Source organism: Littorina saxatilis, linkage group LG8 (assembly GCF_037325665.1).
Source record: "Littorina saxatilis isolate snail1 linkage group LG8, US_GU_Lsax_2.0, whole genome shotgun sequence".
Taxonomy (NCBI): domain Eukaryota; kingdom Metazoa; phylum Mollusca; class Gastropoda; order Littorinimorpha; family Littorinidae; genus Littorina; species Littorina saxatilis.
The window spans coordinates 35,492,713-35,510,319 of record NC_090252.1 but is presented as its reverse complement, the minus strand read 5'-3'; the positions used below and the strand labels follow the sequence as shown (position 1 = coordinate 35,510,319).

The 17,607-nt window shown below is 49.0% G+C and overlaps 1 protein-coding gene across 1 annotated transcript; it reads right to left on the bottom strand.

Moving 5' to 3' along the window:
• Window positions 1-4,260: 4,260 nt before the first annotated feature.
• LOC138974622 (uncharacterized) lies at window positions 4,261-5,797 on the bottom strand. Its single transcript, XM_070347346.1, has 2 exons — window positions 5,675-5,797; window positions 4,261-5,094 (listed from the first exon to the last, which is right to left on the bottom strand). Exons 1-2 carry the CDS (start codon window positions 5,795-5,797, stop codon window positions 4,261-4,263), a joined length of 957 nt encoding a protein of 318 aa, XP_070203447.1.
• Between the last annotated feature and the right edge of the window lie 11,810 nt (window positions 5,798-17,607).

Below are 17,607 nucleotides of genomic sequence, written 5' to 3'. Positions count from 1 at the left end.
GTACTGCATAACATAAATATATTCTGATTCAGTGTGGTACTGTTTTACCATATGTGCATGTCCATAAAAGGCATAATATTGGGTAACAGTTAGGGGACACGAGCACTTTGACATAAAGTGTCAATAATCAAACTTAAACAGGCTTGTCCACATACAAAAGACCTGTTTTCAATCAGATTGTCCAAAGACAAAAATTGGAAAGTTCTCGAGCATCTCCTTCATCACAACACATTGACAAGTGGGTCGGGTCGACTGCGTGTTGTCAGTTAGTGTGCTTTGCTTACATTACAGAAGGAAACAAAACCAAGCGAGATCGGTAAATTGTCTGCGTTTATCTCCGATCATTTATGTTTTTGAAAGATTTAAGAATTAAGTTATAATCCAACATACAAAATAATGTTGTTGCTGTAAAGTGTGCGCGTTAGTACTTTAGACAATTCATTCTCCCTGAAGCATTTATTGAAACGTAAGTAACTTATGACAAGGCTTTTTCCATCTAAATCTGAAATAACTAAGTGTTATATTATTTTCTGTGTTTTTATTGGAAAAATGTGTCCTAACCTAAAATCATGTGCCCCAACAAATGATCTTTGGTGTTTGTAACAAAAACACCAGTGCATAAAAGTGAGAAGCTTTGTTATGTCCCACTTTCAAGCGCCATTTTGAGGTCATGCTTCGATAAACAAAAATATTTAAAAAATTCACAAACACAACTTTGTTTGCAAACACGTTTTTATTTCATCAGACAAAGTTGTCATACATCACAAGAAACCATCAACTGAGTCCAAGGCTTTGTGAGAGCAAGTTTATAGACCAGCAAAGTTGGTCACTCACTGATTTTGTAACGGTTACCCAGTATCATGGAAGTGCACATATGCATGATCTAATAAACGGAAAGAAGGACACTGAGGATTCAATTATAAAACACAGAAATGTTTATAATTTTCAGAGGTCCCAAAACTGAGGTACATGTACCACTGTATTGTGTATTTCAGAATCTGACTCAAATACCTGTTCCATCACAACATGCGTCACTGATCGGCTGGGTGGAGAAAAGGAGAGAAGCCAGACGATGTGTCCGTCGTCTAGCCACGTCAGAATTCTCAACAGCAGCACCAGCGTCTTGCCTGTACCCGGAGGGCCCTCGAGGTGCACAAACTCCTCATTTCTCTGGAGTATTTCAATCTGCTCCTGTTTTAATATAAATAATAAATACAATCATCCACCATCTCTATCTATGTGTACTAACATGAGAATTGAAGAAGTCTTCTGCATTATGAATTTTGAATACAAGCTCAGGCTGTGTTAAAGTACAGGCGCTAGGTTAACTCCCTCCTCCCCTAAAAACAAGTCAGCGAACCTTTGTTCAAAAATGGAAGAAGGAATTTTCATGGCTTTTGTACAACGAAAGCACAAACAAGATGATGTGTGCAGTTTGCTTGCAATCTCCATTTATCGCCGGTAAATCTGACTTTGAGACAGGCACAGACAATTTTAAAAAAGGAAACACTGCAATATCACAGCAACAGCAAGCACATTTTAGCACGTGATGCTCAACTTTCACGACAAGGAACACAAGTGGGTGGTCAGAGTCCTCAGTTCAGTCAGCGTTCCAAAAACAAGAAGTAAACAATTGAAAGTAATTTAATACTCAGTGACTGAAACACTGACTGACCCTTGATTGTGTGTGCTTGTCCTGTGAGCATTGAGTGATTGATCAGATATGTAACTTGGAAATACTTTGATCTGTTGTTGTTATTTGTGTTGTGTGTGTACAAACATTCAAATGCCTTTAGTTTCAAAATGATCAGATGAACATAAATAACTTACTGGTGCACGAAAAACCTTGTTGTTTTTTGTTCTGAATCACTTTCACTGTAAGCTTTTGGTGCGTATTGCTCTGTGTGTGTGCGTGTGTGTGCTGGGGACAGTGAAAAACAAATCAGAATAGATGCATACCACTGGGGTGTACATTATCAAATGCTAGCCTCAAAATTGGTCGAGTCATCTTGTTGGTTTGGCGAGTAAAATTTCCTATTTGGCTAGTAAATTTTGAGAATCACTCGCCAAAGGCTAGTGTAGCATTCTCTGGACTTTCAGCACGGTTGAACCCTGTTTTTGTTCAACTTATTGGCAGGGGGCCCGGTAGCTCAGTTGGTAGAGCACTGGACTTGTGATCGGAAGGTCGCAGGTTCGAATTCGGGCGGGGACGGACACGGGTCAACTTTATGTGCAGACCCAGAGACGGAAGCTATGGCCCACCCCCGTGTCATCACAATGGCACGTAAAAGACCTTGGTCATTCTGCCATAAGTGCAGGTGGCTGAATACACCTAAACACGCAGACACCTAGGTAGCGCGACTCCGTTGCTGCTAGCTTTCCACTGGGAGGAAGCGACCCGAATTTCCCAGCGATGGGACAATAAAGTAATGAAAATGAAAAATGAAAATGAAAATGATTATTTTCACGCGCCGAGGGACACACACACACATGTAATCACACACACACACACACACACACACACACACATGTAATCACACACACACACACACACGTAATCACACACACACACACGTAATCACACACACACACACACACGTAATCACACACACGTAATCACACACACACACACACACGTAATCACACACACCACACGCACTAACACACACGTAATCACACACACACACACACACACACACAGACACAGACACACACACACACACGTGTAATCGAAAATTTCAATAATAAATTTTCATTTAATTAATATACTTACTCAACTCACATAAATAGCATTAACTTCAGTTCATTGCTTAGGTACATTGAAGTAGTACTCGACCCTGGTACAGGGGGAGGTAACTCCCAAAAGAAAACAAGTCCGTAGTCAAGGACAGGAGTCACCTCCCCTACCGGTAACCCCGTGCATGCCCGAGCCCTGCTACCGGTCATCATTCCCCCACGGAAACACACACCTTCAACACATAAAAATGTTAGCGGGGATGGTTGGGAGGGTATGAACTATGTGAGTTGAGTAAGTATATCAATTAAATGAAAATTTATTGTTGAAATTTTCGATTCAATCACATATTCTTACGTCAACTCACATAAATAGCAGATTGCACATAAAGGCGGTGGGATACTCACATTATTCTCTAGGAAGTATCTGGCCTGCGGCAACCATTGCTGGGAGGCAGCTAGTACCGTCCGGGCGAGTGCTGGCAATGTCCCGAAGGTAATAGCTGAGAAAGACGTCCTGAGATGTCCAGTAAGCAGCGTTAAGAACGTCCGCCATACTACCAGACTTGAGGACAGCTAATGAAGTCGCCCACGCTCGAGCCTCATGCGTTCGAGGCGATCGTAGAGGGAGGACTGACTGCCCCCCCCCCCCCTTGAGTCTGCCACTACTGATATGCAAGCCTTATAATAATAATAATAATGCAAACTTTTATAGCGCTATTCTAGAAAAATGTCTACTCTTAGTGTGGAAGACCATCTGGTAAGCGTGGTTTTTGCTATGTCTTTATTTCTAGCTGTATTAAGTGAAATAAATAGCAGCTTCTGATTAGATGCTCTGAGCGGCCCGGTGCGAGACAAATACGCCTTAAGTGCTCGTACCGGGCAATTAGAAAGATCCGGATCGCCGGGCGCCAAAATGTCCCGGAGAGGCCGAATGGAAATAGCTGGTGAAAGCTGGTCCGGTTTTTGATTCTTTACGAGAAAATCGGGACAAAAACGCAGTGAGACAGAACCGTCTCTTTCGAACGCAATGTCACGGTCTAGGCCGGAAAGGCCATGGATCTCGCTACCTCTCCACGCCGAAGCAAGCAGGATTAGCATGAGAGTCTTACGCGTAAGATTAGAGAGGCTAGTGCCTTGTAACGGTTCGATTGCACTAGAACGTAAGAATTCTAGTACTAAAAGAACATCCGAAGCCGGGACCGAAGTCCTTGCTGCTGCGGTACTGAGGGTGGCGCCCTTTAGCACACTCGCGATGACTCCCCCAAGGGAGATGGAGCGCCCGAGCTGTTTAAGCGTCAGCACGGAAATGGCGGACCGGCGTACTCTTAGAGTAGACGCCGCACGACCCTGGGAGGAGAGCCATGCCAGATGGTTTGCGACCTGCATCGATCGCGGAGCGACCGGGTTAACATCATTAACTGCACACCATCTAAGACAGCCAATGCGATGAATAAACAGAGGAGGTGGAACGCCTGTGTACCTTCTGGACTAAATCCAGAGTGAGATCAGAGGCGCCTGAGCGCCTCAGTGATCTCCGCACAGTCTCCAGGCGTGAAGGTCCAGGAACTGGGGGCGATCGTGCAGAGTCCCCATCCTGGGCTGAAGCAGCTCCCCTCGCCTGAGGCCGAGAGGGATCGGAGGGCTGCTGGCGAGCCGCAAAAGGTCCGGAAACCAATGCTGGCTCGGCCAGCGTGGAGCCACGAGAAGAAGACGAGGCCGCTCTAGGTCGGCCTTTCGCAGGACCTTTCCGATGAGCGGAACGGGTCGGAAGGCGTAAGCCTCTAACCCTGTCCAGTTGATCGCCATCGCGTCGATCTTCCACGCCTCCGGATCCTGAAAGGGAGAGACGAAGATCGGGAGGCGACGCGAGAATCTTGTGGCAAAGAGATTGATCATCGGGCGCTCTACTTGCGCCCAAAGACGTAGGAGCGCCTGATGGGTAATGGTCCACTCTGTATGAAGGACCTGAGAGGAATGGCTGAGAGCGTCGGCCAAGACGTTCAGACAGCCGGGCAGATAGCGAGCTGAGATCAGAATCTGATGGTGAGCGCACCAAGAGAGTATCTCGCATGCTCGGCTGGACAACAGCTGAGACCGAGAGCCTCCCTGCTTGTTGAGGTAAGCAGCCACCGTCGTGTTGTCTGAATGGATCAACACGTGGTTGCCCTGGAGGGCGGAGACAAAATGCTGTAGGCCCAAGAACACCGCCTCGAGCTCGAGGCGGTTGATGTGCCATAGCTGCTGCTCTGGTGACCACCGACCGGAAGTCGTGTGTGCGTCCAAGTGAGCTCCCCAGCCCTTCTGAGACGCGTCCGAGAAGAGATGTGTGGAGGGAGGAGGTAGCGCTATGGGCACTCCCTGCGTGAGCCAGATATTTCAGAGAGTGTTCATCTAGTGAAGCGTGGCCTGCTGAAACCAGCCCCCGAGAGGGACTGAAACATCCCATCCCTGGGAGGCCGGGTTCCAGACTGAACTGAGTGCCTCCTGAAATGGGCGCTTGTGTGCCCTGCCGAGTGGGATGAGAGTCGACATGAACTCCATCTGGCCCTGTAACGATGCAAGCGTCCTGGCTGGAGCCGACTGTCGCCCTAACAGGGAAGACAGGAGGGTCTGCAGTATGTCGATACGTCGTTGAGTGGGACGGACTGTCCACTCCCGTGTATCGAATACCATGCCCAGGTAAGTAAAGGTCTGTGTCGGAGACAACTTGGACTTGGTTCGGTTGACCTGAAAGCCGAGAGCCTATGAACTGGGTATGCTGGTGGCAGAGTGCTTCTTGCTGATGAAGAATCAGCCAGTCGTCTAAGTACACTCTGAGACGAACGCCGTGCTGCCGCACAAGGGCGCAAAACTGGCGCACCACCATCGTGAATACCCAGGGGGCGAGCGAAAGCCCGAAGGGTAGAGCTCGAAACTGAAACACTCGGTCCCCCCACACGAAACGCAGCCACTTCCGGTCTGCCTCGTGCATGAGGATATGGAAGTAAGCATCCGTCAGGTCGACGGACGTCACCCAATCTAGGGGACGAAGTGCCTCCCTGACGGTTGCTGGCGTTTCCATTGTGAACCGAACTTTGCGCAGAAAGCGGTTCAGAGGTGAAAGATCCAAGACCGGACGCCACCCTCCGGACGCCTTGGGTACGACAAAAATCCTGCCGTAAAATCCCAAAGAGGAGCGGTCTCTTCTATTGCATGTTTCTGCAGCAATAGAAGGATCTCTGCTTGGATTGCCTCCCGAGCGTCGGAGCTGACCGGAAACCGGAAATTGGCCGGCGCTCTGGACAGAGGAGCTTTGTCTTCCTGCCAAGGAAGACGGAACCCCGACCGAATCACCCCCATGATCCAGAGACTGTCTGTCCGGGACAGCCATGCTGGAAGGGCCCGGGAGAGGCCGCCCGCTACCAAAGGGGTAGAGGCTTGGGGGGTGATTGGATCGGGGGTGTCTCATTGGGGGTTGGGCTTGCGCCCAGACCCCGCTTCCCGAAGGAAGGCTTACGCTGGTAAGGGCGGGACCTCGAGCCGCCTCTTCCTGCGTGAGACGCCTTCTGCCCAGAAGACTTGGCAGGCGCTGGGGCAGACCCTCGTGGTTTGTTGCTCTGCTGCTTGAGAGCAAGCTCCGTCAGCTGAACCACATGCTGGTCGTGGGTTTCTTCAGCTTGCCTCCGAAGAGTGTCCAGTGAACGCGACCCCAACAACGCCCCCTCAGAGAAGGGAGAGACTCGCAAAGAGTCTATGGTGGCTTTGTCAGTCAAACGCGAGCCGTTGAGAAGGGCCTCACGTCTCCAAAACACAACTTGTGAATAGAGACGAGCCGCGTTCGTCATCTGGTTGTCAGTGACCTTCGCTAGAGCAGCCAGGAGCATGGCTGCGTCTGCCTCAACCGCGTCATCCCGAAATTTGAAGGGTTCAATGGATGACGTAATGGCTCTCGTCAAAGACCGAATCAGCGTTTCCACCAGAGATGAAAGCTCAAGGGAGGAACGCCCGCTCTCCTCTAGCCCAAGGAGACCCTGTTCCGTGCAAACGGCGGTTCTCTCGCGGCTATACCCGTCTTGCCGCAGACGAGCCAGTTCCGGAGTCACCGGAAGTGGTGCTTTGGGCAACGAAAGCGAGGAGAGGAGGGAGTGCGGCTTGCTTGGAAGCCGCGTTCTTGAATTGGCTGGTGGGCCGCCGCCTGCCTGTGCCGAGGCCAACCAAAGCTGAGCAGATGCAGGAGCATTGCCATGAGCGACCAAAAGAGGGAAGGGTGAGGCAGCGTCTGCACCCAACACCTGAGCCATCGCAAAAGGGACAGAAGGTGACTCGACAAAGCAAAACCGCGCCTTAGCATCCCCGATGCCCGCAAAATCCGCCACAGCGGAAGGAGGAGGAGCAGCGAAAGTAGATTCGGCCGAGACACCTTCGGGAAAGTACCGTGAAGTGATCTCCGCCGCCAACTCCAAAATAGGGCCAAGCTTGCTGGGGATACGTAAAGGTGCATCTGACTCAGAACGATCGTCATCACCTTCCATTCCCTCGAAGCAACCTTCCTGTTCTTCGTCAGAATAGTGGTCCGGAATCCCACCGGAAACACACACATCCGCCGGAACACCAGAGGAGGAAGTGGCCAAAGTCGGCTGACCAAAACTCGGAAGTGCAGAACCACTAGCCAAGAATTGCCCAGCGACAGCGCTACCGGAAACCGGAACCGCCGAAACGGGACCGGTAGTAGCGGACGGAAGTCGGTGCATCACCGGAGCCGGAATAGCAGGGTCACTGCTACCGGAAACACCGATGTGCTGCCCTCCGCCGGAAATGCTCGCCGAAGCAAAACCGGAAGTGGAGGATGACGTTCCGTGGGTAGCCGCGACAGGAAACCCCGAGGGGAGACCGGAGGAGGCTACCCCCTGCGTACTATAGAAGGGAACGGCAGAAGCCGAACCGGAAGTAGCAGGTCCTTGACCGCCGACAACCTCTCCCAGGCCGAAAACGGACAAGGAAGCTGTTGCTGCCTGCCCCCCCAGAGGCCGGAACAGCCGAAGCTGAACCCAGGGAGACAGACTGGCGCGCGTCACCGCTCCCCCGCACAGACGCCACAGGGGCAGAATGCAGCCGAGGAGGAGTCGTCCGAAATCCCAGCGGAAACGCAGAAGCGAAACCAGGGAACAGTTATGTGAGAGCCCCCCAAAAATTGAGAACTCCCACTAACACCACCCAACGCCGGAGCGCTAGAGACGGGCGGTGCTGAGAGACCAAACTCCCCTGGAAAACCAGGTGAATCAGTCAAAAGACCAGAACAGTCCGGTCCGATGTCAGCCGAAGTAATGGGGGCTGACGCACGCAGCCGAGAAAGAGACGAAACGTCCCCCGCGCCAGGCGGTAGGGAAGCGATCGTCGAGCGAGTCACGCTCCTTTCAGCCGAATGCAAAGACTGCAAATCTTGCTTAAGAGCGGCAAACATGGACAAAAGTTCATCCCTAGTCACGACATCACTCGGCCGAGAAGCCGGCGAGAGTAAAGGGGGGTGACTGAAACACCAGTGCAGACGACGTAGAGTCGATAGACGCGCGCGCAGACTCCTTAGTCGCGGGATCGAAAACCTGCACTACAGATGGCTTAGCCGGGGTAGAAGCTACCGAGGTACGCGTCTTGGGCTTAGCTTTGGCTTTATCTTTATCTTTATCCTTCCCTGGGGAAGCGAGAAGAGAGACTTGCTTCGATTTGCTCTTCGAGCCTTTATCCGCCATTATGAAACGAAGTGCCAACGTAACACGTGGTGACAAAATTTCACAGGGAAGGCGAAAATTACAAAATGTCGAAACGCGTTGCGAAAACAAGAACGTTCTTACCAAGAAGAGACGCAACGCAGGAAACCAAGGTCAAATGGCCTTCCACAAAGGCCAAGGCAAAAATGCCAGAGAACTACAACACGTCCTGTCAGTAGTGTTGAAGTGGGTGGAATGATGACCGGTAGCAGGGCTCGCGCATGCGCGGGGTTACCGGTAGGGGAGGTGACTCCTGTCCTTGACTACGGACTTGTTTTGTTTTGGGAGTTACCTCCCCCTGTACCAGGGTCAAGTACTACTTCAATATCTAAGCAATGAACTGAAGTTAATCGAAAATGTTTAAGTAAATTTTCATTTCATTAATATACTTACCCGAATCACATAAAAGCATTGACGCAGTCTTACATGCTAAAGGTCTGAAAAGGCTACCCGTCTTAAACAATTTTAAAGGGGAGCAACCCAACACAAAAAGTGTAAATACAGGCATGGCAATGACCACCTACCCGGGGAGTTACCTCCCATCCGGGTTACGTGACGTCACTTCCCCTGTAAACACCACATGTCTTCATACGACTTAATAGACTAAAAAATCATATGCGGGGTTGGCGGGAGGGAATACACTATGTGATTCGGGTAAGTATATTAATGAAATGAAAATTTACTTAAAAATTTTCGATTAAATTACATCATATTCTTACTCCGAATCACATAAAAGCAGATAGCTTCAACAAGGCGGTGGGAATGAAAAACCAAACACACTCTTAAAACCTTGCCAAAAACCTGGCCTGCTGCCAAAAGGTCAGGGAAGGGCCCAGTGAGAAAGAAAATCTAACTCACTCTAAACCCTAGCCAGGAACTGGCCCACTGCCAAAAAGGCAGGAAAGGACCTGAGAACCATCCTGATTGACAGCCGAGATGTCTCTCAGGCAAAAGTTGCGAAAGACAACATCAGAGAGCCAAAAATGTGTGCCCAGCACTTCTTCCAATCTCCTGGACCAAACGACCCAGAAAGAGAACCCAGCCTTGGATTAAGCCGAGCCCAGTAGAGGGAAAGACAAGCTGCCCCCCCCCCCCCCCCCCCCCCCTTTCGGATGGAAGGAAATGCACATGCACTGAAAAACGATCTATGCGTAAGGTAGTCCGATCAGTGAGGTGAGGGACAAACCTCGCGGCGACCATAAGACGATCACGCCAAAGTAAACAAACTTAGACTGAGAGTCAGACACGGCGATCAACCGGCAAACGCCGCAGCCCGAAAATGCCATAGTCGAACCACACAGAGTAGAAGACTATAGCACAGGCTCAGGCTGAGAGCCGTAAAACCCGTGGAACAGCCATGTACCAAAGTACCCAAAGTACCCGGTAAATATACGAAACATAAGTTTCGGCTGCCACCTAATATGCTGGGCTATAAGCCCACAGCAAAGGAAAACGGGAACATTAGATACCGCTCTGCCAAAAGGAGAGGGGTAGCGAAAAACCTGAGAGAGGAGATAAGCCACAAAGAATGACTCCTCCAACATGCATTGCCAAAGACAATGTCCCCTCAGGAAAATCTGAATGTTACTTCCGAGGCCAACTCAAGCGCAACTTAAGTTTGGACGAAACACCAGAACGCGTCTGATCGCTAGAGAAAGACGGAGTCAGACTCTGCAAAAGACGACCAGGACCAAGTCCAGCAGCTTGTGGCAAACTGAGAAGAACGGGGAAGCCTGAAAACAGCAGCCCCACTCAAACGGAAATCGTCCTATCTCATCTCCTGCCTAAGATGAAATAAAGGAAAGAAAGTCGAAGTCCGAAGCCACAAGAACAGGGAAAACAACAACCATCACCGCCCACAGGTTGAATGGCCGTTGCACCAGCCGAGGCTAAAAAGCCTGGATGCCCTAAGGTCAGCCGTTGTTCCAAAACTCAGACGTACCTATGAAGCGTCTGTGGAAGAAACAACCTCTCCGGTAAAACCGGAAGTGCCGCTGCAGCAGCCCGTGGCTGAACTGCTGTCACACTAACTGAGGCCTGAAGCAGTATAACCGAAGGACAGCGCTAGCACCGACCAGAAGAGACCTCAGCGGGTGCTCGAGCTGATGGGCCAAGATCACTGTGAAAGGATCGGCTGACGCATAAGCAAATATGCCCTCATTAGATCAATGGGAGTCCCCCGACCTCACCACTCCCACAAACTATTGGCTGTGTACAGAGACCATCCAATGAAAACTTGCAAGGAGGAGACCCGCCCCGCCATCACCAAAGTGGGGGCGGAGGGGGGGGTGTGATCGGGGGCACTTCCTTGGGGAGAGAGGCTTGCTGCTAAGGCTGCCCTTCTCCCTGCCCAAAGGTGATCTAATTCTCGAGAATCAGACAGAGACTGCCCAATGGCCGCCTGCTGAAAACGTCCCGAGGCCTGAGCCTGCTTCCCGTGAGGAGGCCAGCTCTGCTTTAACCCTTGTAGAGAGAAGTCAGAGATCCGCTGATCTCTATCCCACGGGATCTACTTTTCTTTTCTGGTAAAAACACCGAAGTTCAAAAAGCGGATCCCTCTACTCCGGTCAAAGCCCAATTGTCCCTCCTAGCCTGCTCAGAGACCTGAGCATGCGAGAGAAACAAGTCCTCCCTACACCCGACTATAAAGAGAGGTGAAGGGAGGACAGCCTCTTTGTTCTTCGTTCGCCCTAGCCAGGCTGAACGAGTGGAGATGCCATCAGAGTCCTGATACACACTAAGCGTGGAATGCTCAGTGACTCCAGGAAAGAGCGCGAGAGCGCTCTGACGATCATCCCCGAAAAAGAGGCAAATACCAAAAACTGACATCCAAATTCCTCTAAATTCCTGCGTTCCCATTAAGGTGTACGCGGAAGTGCAAAGACGCCAGCAAAATCCGACCCGGCTTCAGCCAAGAGAACTTCCTATGACAGGAAGAAACAAAAGACGAAGCCTGTGTAGCCGAAGACAGCCGAGGCTGCGCGTGTTCCGGAACTGACCCGTGAAAACCGAGTAGCAGAACCGGAACCCGTGGATACCACTTCCGGTAGGAGATGGCCAGCCAAAACCTGCGGAAGATGGTACCCACATTGAAGGTGACTATCAAACCGGAAGTAGGAAAAACTCCTCCTTCGCGGAACGGAAGTCCGACATCGCTGAATGCAACCAAAGAGGAAGCCAATGTTCCTCCATAAAAAATCTGGAAGTAATCTCCATCGAGGCCTTGAGAGAAGCCGAGAGATTCGACAGAACGTGTCTGGTCTCTGGCTAAAGACTGTATAACAGAATAGCCCAGAGAACTGACACTGACCGAAGTCACAGTTGCCAGTGGAAAGCTACTGAACAGGATAACCGGAAAACCGGAAACCCGTTCAAACGGAAACCGTCCTGTCTCACCCCTCCCAAAAGAGGGTAAGACAAAGAGGAGGTAACATCCGAAGCCACCAGAACTGAATAGACAGTAAACGCAACACCCGACCAGTGAAGTGACTACCGTCCCGGCCGAGGCTGAAAGCCTGCATGCCCATAGGCCAGCCGATGTTCCTCACTTCGCTAACAGTGTTAGGAAGAAGAACAATGCATCCGGACAAAGCCGGAAACGCAACAGACAAAACCGCACAATGCGGAAGCAAATGTTGCGTGGACTGAGGACAGAAGACCGAACGCCCGTAGGCTAGTCCGCGGTCAACTCCAGTAGAGACACACAGTGTAATCGCAAAGGAGGACCTATGCTCCCGGTAAACCGGAATGACGACTGTCCGGATGTCCGTAGGACGTATCCTGTTCCTCACTCACTGACCTCCGTATAGGAGCAGCAGGGGGAGGAACGGCAACTCCGGGCGGAGCCGGAAAAGCAACGGACGAAGCCGCATAAACGGAAACGCCTGTTGCGATGACTAAGGCCGAGGCCAGAACGCCCGAAGGCCAGTCAACGGTCAACCCCAGCCATGACCTCTGTGAGTGCACGGGATGGAGGACCTTCGTTTACGGGAAAACCCGTAAGCGCGACTCCCGAAAACGGAAGCCGCCCTTGCCTATTCACAGCCGTGCACGCAATGCAAACAGGCTTAGAAAGAGCAGAAGAATAAGCAACGGACGAAGCTGCGAGGACTGGGGCCGGAAGCCCGGTGGCCCGAAGGCCAGTCCACAGTCGACACCAGCAGGGACCTTCGTGGGTGTGCCAGATTGACCTTCGCTTCCGGGAAAACCCGGAAACGCGACTCCCGCAAGCGGAAGCCGCCCTTGCTCAGTCATGGCCGTACACGCTGTGCGATCAGGCCTAGAAAGAGCAGCATATCCTGACTAGCAGGAAGCTTTGCAGTCGACACCAGCAGGGACCTTCGTGGGTGTGCCAGATTGACCTTCGCCTCCGGGTAAACCCGGAAACGCGACTCCCGCAAGCGGAAGCCGCCATTGCTCAGTCACGGCCGTAAACGCTGTGCGATCAGGCCTAGAAAGAGCAGCATATCCTGACTAGCAGGAAGTTTTGCAGTCGACACCAGCAGGGACCTTCGTGGGTGTGCCAGATTGACCTTCGCCTCCAGGTAAACCCGGAAACGCGACTCCCGCAAGCGGAAGCCGCCATTGCTCAGTCATAGCCCTACTCGCTATACGATCGGAACTATGACGAGCAGCATATCCTGACGGGCAGGAAGTTTGCAGGTAGTGAGCCTGCGACCGAGAACTGTTGCTCAAAAAAAAGAGCGTCCGGTGGCTTCACGAGAGCCAGTGGAGCAGTTCGACTTACCGTCCATGCCCCCCAAGGAGGCAGCAGACGCAGCTGAAGGCCCGCGACCGGAAGCCGTGGCCGACAGGAAGCCAAAGAGCGGCCATCACCCGCCGCCGGCGGAAGCACAACGCTGGAGACGGCGTGAAGCTGCAATCTTCCCTCCCAAACTGCGAAACTCTGGAAAAAGAGAGCAAAACAGCATAGACACCAGAGCGCCGCGCTCCGATGCCAAGAGAGGGAAAGCAAGAAGCAAGACACGTCACGGACGTGCTAAACTGCCCCCCAAATTCATTTGGGGCAGAATAAGTAACGGACAAAGCGGTTATACATGCTTAGTACGAAACAACAACAAATGCCAATGGTCTGAAAGACCAATGACACACACCTAGCCATGTTATCTCACCGTCAGACGCGCTGACACAGACAACAGGCGGCAAAACAAAGAGTTACTGAAAATTAACAAGTCCAAAAAGGACGAAAAATTTAGCAACTACAACAAACTTCCTGTCAAACTAATGACTAAAAAAGGAAGCGCTTACCAACTAACAAAGCAGAAGGCAAGTAAAGAGGTAAAATAAGGTTTACCTAACCAAAAAATAGGCCGTGCCACATTCGCCGTCAGCTAAGCTGACGAGCAAGCATGGAGCCCCAAATGCGTTACTGAAAAAATTTTACAAGTCCGCAAAAACGGACGAAAAGTCAGCAACTACAACAACATTCTTGTCAAAATAATGACCAAAATGGAAAGAGCTCACCAAACACATAAAGGCAAGCCGTTAAGACGGGTTAGGCGGCCGGTGGGTGTCCTTACAAACACCAGCACTCAGCCACACACGGAGCCAAAAATTTGACGACCTCTCTGCTGTAGGCTGAAATGTCGTATGAAGACATGTGGTGTTTACAGGGGAAGTGACGTCACGTAACCCGGATGGGAGGTAACTCCCCGGGTAGGTGGTCATTGCCATGCCTGTATTTACACTTTTTGTGTTGGGTTGCTCCCCTTTAAAATTGTTTAAGACGGGTAGCCTTTTCAGACCTTTAGCATGTAAGACTGCGTCAATGCTTTTATGTGATTCGGAGTAAGAATATTTAATTTAATGCTATTTATGTGAGTTGACGTAAGAATATGTGATTGAATCACACACTCACACGGGTAACACTGCAATCACACACACACACATGTGTAATCATACATGCACGTGTAATCTCACACACATGTGTAATCTTACAGGCACATGTAATCACACACACACACACACACACACACACTCACAAACACACACACACCCATGCACCCACCCACACATACACGTGTAATCACACACACGCACACGTGTAATCACACAAGCACACACACACCGCATATCCATCACAAACACAGTTCGACAAATTCATCTTTGATTTTTCACGGCCGAACTTGTCCTCCCCCATTTTCCACCCTAGCCCCACTTTTTCATCTTTGTCTCTGTCTTTCTCCCCTTTATCTTAGCTCGCCTACCTACTTAATTGAGTAACTGAAGAGGTATTATCATCTCTCTACTAGGTTTTCTCCCTGACCGAGTTGGTTTTTGTCTTGAAGTCTGTACATTGTACCTCACACCTACGCGGTAATTGGCGCGACACCTCAAGTGGACCTACGTACTTCATATGTGTCATAAGTGTAAAGTGTCTGACCAGAGATAAAAAGGTCTGTGATTGAGCAACTATATGATTCAAATGGGTGGATGGAGGAGTTAGCAACAGCATGTAAACCACTCCTCTACACTACTCGTCATAAAAAATTGTACAGATGCGTTTGAAGGCAGATCTTTCTCAAGAGGCTGTTGATTGTAAAACCAAGTATATGACTGAAAAGGACATTGATTCCCCTACCTTGTTCAGAAAACAGATTGAGTTTACATGACGTAGTCAACACAGACACCCCCCAAAATCAAATTCGCAAAATCAAGTTCCCGCGATAAAATCGACAAAACATCAGAACAACTAAATCAAAACAAGTTTAGCATATGTCATTTGACAGAACAATCACATCTGCACCCAAAACAGTCAGTTTTGTTTACATATCTTGTTTAACATGGACGCTCAGGCATGCTGAGCAATGTAGGTGTTAGAGATGAGATTCCCAAATTTTGATTTAAGGGGGGTCAGGGGGCGTAGTCTCCTGAAGCTGAAGCGTTTTTAGCATTTTCAAAACAAAAAATTGCTCAGAAATGAGTCTTAGCAGCAGAATATGTTGTGTACAACTTTGGGCATTGTTCATGCATTTCTAGAATGAATCTCACAAATAAACAACACCAGTCACTGAAAATAACATCACACTCACAGACTGACAAACACAAGTGTGCACACAAGGATAAATATGTCAAAACACTCACCGTCTTTACACATTATAATTTCGTCTTTCCACGCCCAAACCCATTTGTTTTTTAGCCCTTTATCAATCTCAGAAGCTATTAAGCATGTTCTGTTTCTGCCAACAATCGCATTGACGCCACCATCTTGCTTGCACACGAAAGTGGCTAAAGTCAACAACTAAATCAGCCCATTTAGGAACTTCCGTGATGAAGACACTGCAGATGATGAAGGGAAACTTGTTCCCAGATGGACAGTTTGTACACGGGTCTAAAATTCATTTCGTAGATTTTTGGTTTTGAGCTCGGCGGAGATGTTTTTTGTCGGAGGTATTCTTGTCGGTCCGGACAATCAAAAACCGGTCTAGTCTTTTGGGAGATTCAGTCATTGGCAGGTCAGATTTTAATAATCAAACCTCTACCCCCCACCCATTTTTTTCTCAACGGATCTGGACGATTCAGAAAAACGGTCCTGAGGATCAACTTTTGAGCGGAATTCCGCGAAAAAGCGGAAGAATCTCATCTCTGAGGTGTGAATCCTATCAGAAGGCATAAAAGGCAGTTTTTGAAGCCGTTTTTTTCAACAATGGCTGTTCACAGCGCACTTGTTTAAACGCACACACACATTCTTGGAAAATGCTTTTTCAAAAGCCATTGATCAGTTAAGCGTGTCGGCAGTGAGCTTTGCTAGGCGTAGGCCGACTTTTGCAGTCAGCGCTCTGAATGAGTCAACTTCTTAAAAACTTTCGCGTTGAAATCTTCATACCACCCCATGTCTGATAAAATATATACATAAAATTTGAGTATAATAATAATAATATGGGAGATTTATAGAGCGCTTTACGTTCTCTAAGCGCTTTACAATGAAAAAACATACATATACATACAAAGCAAAGCGAAAAAGCATGTGCAGCAGCATTCAGCACACAAGTGAACAACGAAACACTGCATCAATACAAGCTGCAAGCATACTAACACAGGCAAAACGTTCAAACATTCAAACACCTGATCAACAAGAGGCGAAGCCTTCAAGGCTCACGTAAGAAATCGACAAACAGTAACACAAACTCAATCACTCCGTCACACATACACACACACACACACACACACACACACACACACACACACACACACACACACACACAGTAAGCATAGGTGAAACTGTGCAAGAAAGCGAGACCCTGGATCTGCCAAGTAGTCTCGGCCCGCTCACAATAACAATGACCGAGACTTTCAGTAATTCCTTTGCGTGACGTCTAACCCTCTTACGTCATAATGTGACGTCTTCAAATAGTTTCTATCACACACGTCAAACACTTTTGACCGAGACTGACGTAATCCATAGACTCGGAAATGTTAAAGTTTCTATCACACACACACACACACACACACACACACACACACACACACACGCACAGACAGACAAAGTTTATCATCGCATAGGCTACACTTACGTGAGCCAAAAATGCACCATATTGAAGTATGTAGCGCATCTGTTATTGTTCTTGAAGATTTCAACAAATTAAATTTTTTCGATTAGTCAGCAAAAACCTACGGTCAATTTAAGAACTTTCTGACATGACAAATAACAGCAGACCTAATCAAAAATTTCAAAAATAAATTTTCATTTGATTAATATACTTACTCAACTCACATACATAGCATTAGCTTTGTTTTGGTGCTTAGACATTGAAGTACTGACTACTGAACTTGATAAAAGGGGGAGGTAACCGCATGAAAACTTCATCATCTATGACATTGTCTGCTAGGGTTACCTCCCCTTGGTCTACTGCGCAAGTGCGGTAAACCTGACCGGTATTATCATTCCCCACTGAAAACAAATCCTTTCAGGAAACCTTAGCGGGGTAGGTGGGAGGGAATTAACTATGTGAGTTAAGTAAGTATATTAATCAGATAAAAATTTATTTGTGAAATTTTTGATTAAATTACATATTTTTACATCAACTCACATAAATAGCAGATTGCTAATAAAGGTGGCGGGCTACTCACTTTATGATCTAGCGAGTATTTGCCCTGCCCTTATCAT

Bases quoted from the DNA above. Each gene is read 5' to 3' on its own strand.
- LOC138974622 (XM_070347346.1), bottom strand. From the start codon at position 5,797: ATGGAAACGCCAGCAACCGTCAGGGAGGCACTTCGTCCCCTAGATTGG. The intron at 5,095-5,674 runs GTGTGGGGGGAC...TGGCTCACGCAG, and splicing joins ACCGGAAGTGGCTGCGTTTC to GGAGTGCCCATAGCGCTACC.